General features: G+C 34.9%; 1 protein-coding gene across 2 annotated transcripts in view; it reads left to right on the top strand.

Moving 5' to 3' along the window:
• The window catches only part of Sytl5 (synaptotagmin like 5), a 146,478-nt gene that overhangs the window by 62,823 nt on the left and 78,492 nt on the right, over positions 1-5,163 (top strand). For both annotated transcript variants that reach the window (XM_008833046.2, XM_008833045.2), the window contains exon 6: positions 1,889-2,021. In XM_008833046.2, coding sequence (XP_008831268.1) covers positions 1,889-2,021 — 133 coding nt within the window. The remainder of the gene's footprint in view (positions 1-1,888; positions 2,022-5,163) is intronic.

Here is a 5,163-nt window from a genome sequence, read left to right as displayed (position 1 = left end):
CTCTCTCTCTCTCTCTCTCTCTCTCTATATATATATATATATATATACATTCTTCATTACCACTGCCTTCTCCTATCCCCATTTCAGTGGTTCTCAGATTAGAATGAAAGACTACTTAAGGGGACAAGCATAATTATTCTCCTCTCACTTTCTGTTTTATGATAAAATCTCACTATATAGTCCATGCTGACCTCAAATTCAAGATCTTACTGTCTCATCCTCTGGAGTACTGTAGCTACAGATATGCCACACCATGCCTTACTCGCTATTTAATTTCACTAAGGATCATTTCCCTCATTGTTAAAATAGGGTTCTTAATACCTTTTATTACAGGGATATCAGGGGAATGGAAATTCACTAAGACCTCTTATCTAAGATAGTTAGTGTTGCTCTATCTGCATAATTATTAAAGGTGATGGTGTCTGGTGACATCAGTGAAGGAATATTTCCTTTGGTGGCTTCTTTAGTTCACAGTCTTGAAAAATAGTCATGAGTTGTACTTGGTAGTTCAGATGGAGATTGCCTAGTCTTCTGCAAGATTTATTTTGTGGTCATAATATGTAGAAGGTCAGATGTTGTTAAAATTATTTCTTTGCTGGGTATGGCAGCACATGCATTTAATCCCAGCACTCAGGAGACAGATGCAGGCAGATCACTGTGAGTCTGAGGCCAGCCTGGTCTACATAGCAAGCTCCAGGGCAGACTGGGCTAAATAATGAGACTCTGCCTCAAAAACAAACAAACAAACAAACAAACAAACAAAAAACCCCAAAAAACAAAACTCTAACCTTTGTCTTTATTCCATTTATTTTCCCCTCCACTTGGTTCAACTGTGAGCCCTGATTGCTGTTAACTATTATTGGTATTCTTTTTCAGTCATATGCTTATGCTTATTGTTATAGCTTATGAAAGTAATAATTGAAAGAGCAAACATCATATAAACTTAAGTTTTACCAGCCTATTTGGGTATTTCTTGGAATAAGAAATAAAGTAAGAATAAATACTTCTTTTAAATTCTAATTTGTCACAATTATGTATTTCTTGGCTCCATTTAATAAGAATGTTGTGATCATCACAAGAGCAAGGAGTACTTTTTTCATTGAATGGAACTGAATCATTTTAGCAAACATAAAAGTAATTCAAGCCCATTTATCCAACAGCATTATTTCTAATAGTATACTTGCTAAATATCCACCATAAATCAGACACTAAAAGAACAGAGAAATTAAACATAATCTAATCTTTGATTAAATATACCTGAGTGACGTTGTACCAAGGAAGAGGCAGAAAATGCCAATGTAAGTACAAAATGAACTTTATTATCCGGGAGCACACAGTCAACGAGAACACCAAGGCTCATGTATGTAGATGATAACTTAGGATGCCAAGTCAAATAGTAAATAGGTTGGCAAAATCTGTAAACGAACAATAAACTGAGTAGAATGAGATTGACAAGGCATGTGCATGGCAGGAAAAGTCTGATGGAGATGGCAGAACTTCTATATTTGAAGGAGAAGATTTGCATGGATGAAGAATGGCAAAGAGGGTATAAATAGGGAAGGAAAATTGGAGCAAATGCCTGTTAGTGAATTTAGTCAAATGAGAGAATAATAGCCAGAAATACGGAATGACTGAGTGTGCAAGTGAAAACTAAGAGAGATAGCCTTGGAATGGTAGGATGAAGATCAATTCAAAGACAGTGGAGTCAGATACATGGGATGAAACCTAGGGAACTCCTACAGGTTTTGAGATATCATGAAAGCTCCTGAACATTTACAGTGTGACTCTTGTGAACTTGGTGTGATTTGCATGTCCCCATCGTTTTCCTCATAGACATTTCCTGGCCTATGTCTTTGAACATTGGAATGTGCTTTGTCATATCATTTAGGGGAAGTGCCGGCTCCTCCAACGTCATCGATCAGGAGAATGCACCAGGAACATCAAAAAGCACCCGCAGCAATGGTGTCACTCAGAGGTCACCGGCCCCAAGTGCTCGCAGTGTAACCTCCATCAACAGTAGAGTAAGTACACTCTTGTGAAAACATACTCAGTTTCTGGAGTGAGCCCTCACCATTACACTGTGACTGGGTTTGGGTTTGTGTCCTCTGCATCTCATAGCATGTTGTTTATGCTATTTAATGGAAGGTATCCTTATCTTTGGTCCAGACATGCAAAGCGAAAAGAAAGGGGAAAGGGAAAAACAAGTTTTAAAAGTAGCATTATATGGTGAGGCTTTAAGCGGCTATGTGGTTTAAATAAAGAGTTTATTAGAAACTCTTTATTTTGAGCCTCTGTGTTACTTCTCAGAGAACATATTCATAAATTGTCTACATTAAGTTATTTTCAAGCTGACTCCTATTCTACAGGAAAAGTAGAACCTTGAAATAATTTTATAGTTTTCTTTACATCTGTTAAAATAAGGGGTCAAGACATCATAAAAATTTTAATTGCTATTACATATGATAAATTATATTTTATATTGCTTTTCTACTTTGATGGAGAAATAGGAGCACATTTGGGGAAAATAGCTCCTTTTATTAAATATTCTATTGGAAGTCATTCTTCAAATGACTACTACTATTAGACTTTTTCATTAAACAGGAAGTTCAATGATGTTGGCAAATGTGTTTAAGAAATTTTTATATATGAACCACCATGCTTTAAATCAGTCATAATTTACTGTGGTGCTACTTCATGAAAGACCCTGGACAAGCAAAGATTTAAAGAAATAAAAGAATTAGCTATTCTATTGGAAGTCATTCTTCAAATGACTACTACTATTAGACTTTTTCATTAAACAGGAAGTTCAATGATGTTGGCAAATGTGTTTAAGAAATTTTTATATATGAACCACCATGCTTTAAATCAGTCATAATTTACTGTGGTGCTACTTCATGAAAGACCCTGGACAAGCAAAGATTTAAAGAAATAAAAGAATTAGCTATGCAACTATATGGGCAAAATGTCCTCTAGATGGACACAAAAAAAAGCCAGTGTTCTGAAGATACACAGAGGAAGGTTACTCTGCTTATTTTTTAATTGAATTTTTGTAATTGTCATACAATATAATTTGATGGTATTTAGAATCCCTCCCCATCCTATACCCCCTATGCCAATTAATTTAATATATCTAGGTATATGTATACATAGCTCTAATATATATATATATATACATAAAATAGGCCTTAATATATAGACAGAAATATATAATATATAGACACACACATATATACATATATATGCCTATTTTTGATAGCCAATGCCCTGGCTTTAAAAGTTTATAAAATATTTGCATATGTCAGGAGGAACAGCCAGTACAAAGAAACTAAGACAATAGCATGGCTGATATGCTCAGGGAAGAGCAAAGAGGTCAGTGTACTGTTAGTAAATAAAGAAAAGAGTACTCAGAAGTGATTTAAGAAGGTCAGCTAATTCGAGATTCCAGAAGGTCAGACCAGCTAGTTCTTGAAAATTACTGTGTGTACTTTTCCATTTAGTCTGGACAAGATAGGTGAGATTGTATGGTTCCAGAAAGTAAGTAGCATGATTTGGCTTCCTTTTAGGAAGAATCTGTGCAGTGTTCGAAAATGCAGCTGCAAGAACACAAGAGTAAAGCCTGGAGACGAGATAGGAGGAGGTTGTCATAGTGCAACCATCATAACAGCTTCGAGAAGGGAAGTAGCAATGCAGGGAGTAAACAGTCAGATTGTGTCTACATTAGATGAAGAAACAAAAGGCAATCAGAAACACCGAATATCAATGACAGATTTGTTTAAATAAGCCTATTTTATATTTGCTTAGATAAAAGACATATTTTGAATCTCACAAATATTTATAGCAAACTTAGCAAGCAGATACTGTTTAGCAGTAACAAGAGTGCATAGATTGTTGAAGAATATACTTATTAACTTGGCAACTTAACAAGGAGTGATATTTAAAATATTTATGACCTGGTAGAACAAAGGCCCTAGCAGAAGAGATAAAGAGGTATTGGCAGAAGAGGTGAGGTCCTCGCACGCCTTCTGAAGAGAAGTGTGAAAGAGAAAGAACATGAGGAATGGGAGGTAGACTGAGAGTAATGAAAATGTTTACCAAATATTATAATATAAAAGTTCAAAATATTTTCACAAGTGGTACACCTGTGCTAGTGGGTGGTGGCTATTAGCCCCATTACAAAAATTTGGTCTCAAAATAAGGATTATATTCTTAAGTATCATTTGAGGGGGAAAATCTCTGTATCAATAAAATTTCCCACAATAAAACTGATAATATTTGCTCTACATAGGCATGACTGTCTTGATCTCACTTTTGAGTTTCCCTGGTCTAAGCCAGTGTTTTTTTAAGAATAAAAGAGAGATATAAAAATATTCTGATGAATAAGTTAGTACAGTAACCGAGAAATCACATTTGTTCTTTTATTGTGAAGGGAAGCAGTATATAGAATTAGATATCAAAGCAACAACTTCTTAATTTCTCCTATTTCTTAAACCTGTTTAAATGTGTGTGTGTGTGTGTATGTGTGTGTGTGTGTGTGTTACCACTTAAGAAGTAAGTTATAAATGGAAAACATTTAGTACATGAATATCTCTAACTTGTTCTGTGTGATGAAATAAACTGCTAATTTTAGGCTTCACTCCCTGAAACTCTAGGACATGTATTACATGTTAATGGTTATACAATGTTAATTGGCCTATTAATGCTCAATATTAATGGAACAGCCAGAATATCTGTGGCAAAATTTGCAGTCATCATAATTTCATTGCCACTAAGAAGTTTATTCTTGCTTCATTAGCAGACTCCATGGGTTGAGAAGTTTCTGATGAGCTGTTGAAAACGGACCTAAACTAATCTATCAATTTGACCGCTGTCACACTCTTGATAAACCTTGCTAGTCTAAGGAAATTAAAGGAATTAGGAGAAATATACTTTCTGCTATAGGTCTCATGTGTTGGAAAAAATGAAAGACTAAAACAGCCTACTGGATATGAACTGATTAGCATGCTAAGCAAATAAGTGCCACATCTATCTGCAGAGACTTTATTAAGTATCTTGAATATGTAAAATGTTGGACAACCAGGAGGGAATTTATCCTGTATGAGATTGAAGGACATTTTTTGATTGTTTATAAAAAAGAGAATTGCAAATTTTTCTTTCAGGTTAGAT

Source organism: Nannospalax galili, unplaced genomic scaffold (assembly GCF_000622305.1).
Source record: "Nannospalax galili isolate Female #2095 unplaced genomic scaffold, S.galili_v1.0 scaffold556, whole genome shotgun sequence".
In the NCBI taxonomy this organism is placed as follows: domain Eukaryota; kingdom Metazoa; phylum Chordata; class Mammalia; order Rodentia; family Spalacidae; genus Nannospalax; species Nannospalax galili.
Note: the sequence above shows the minus strand (reverse complement) of the source record. Positions and strands in the feature narration are given on the sequence as shown.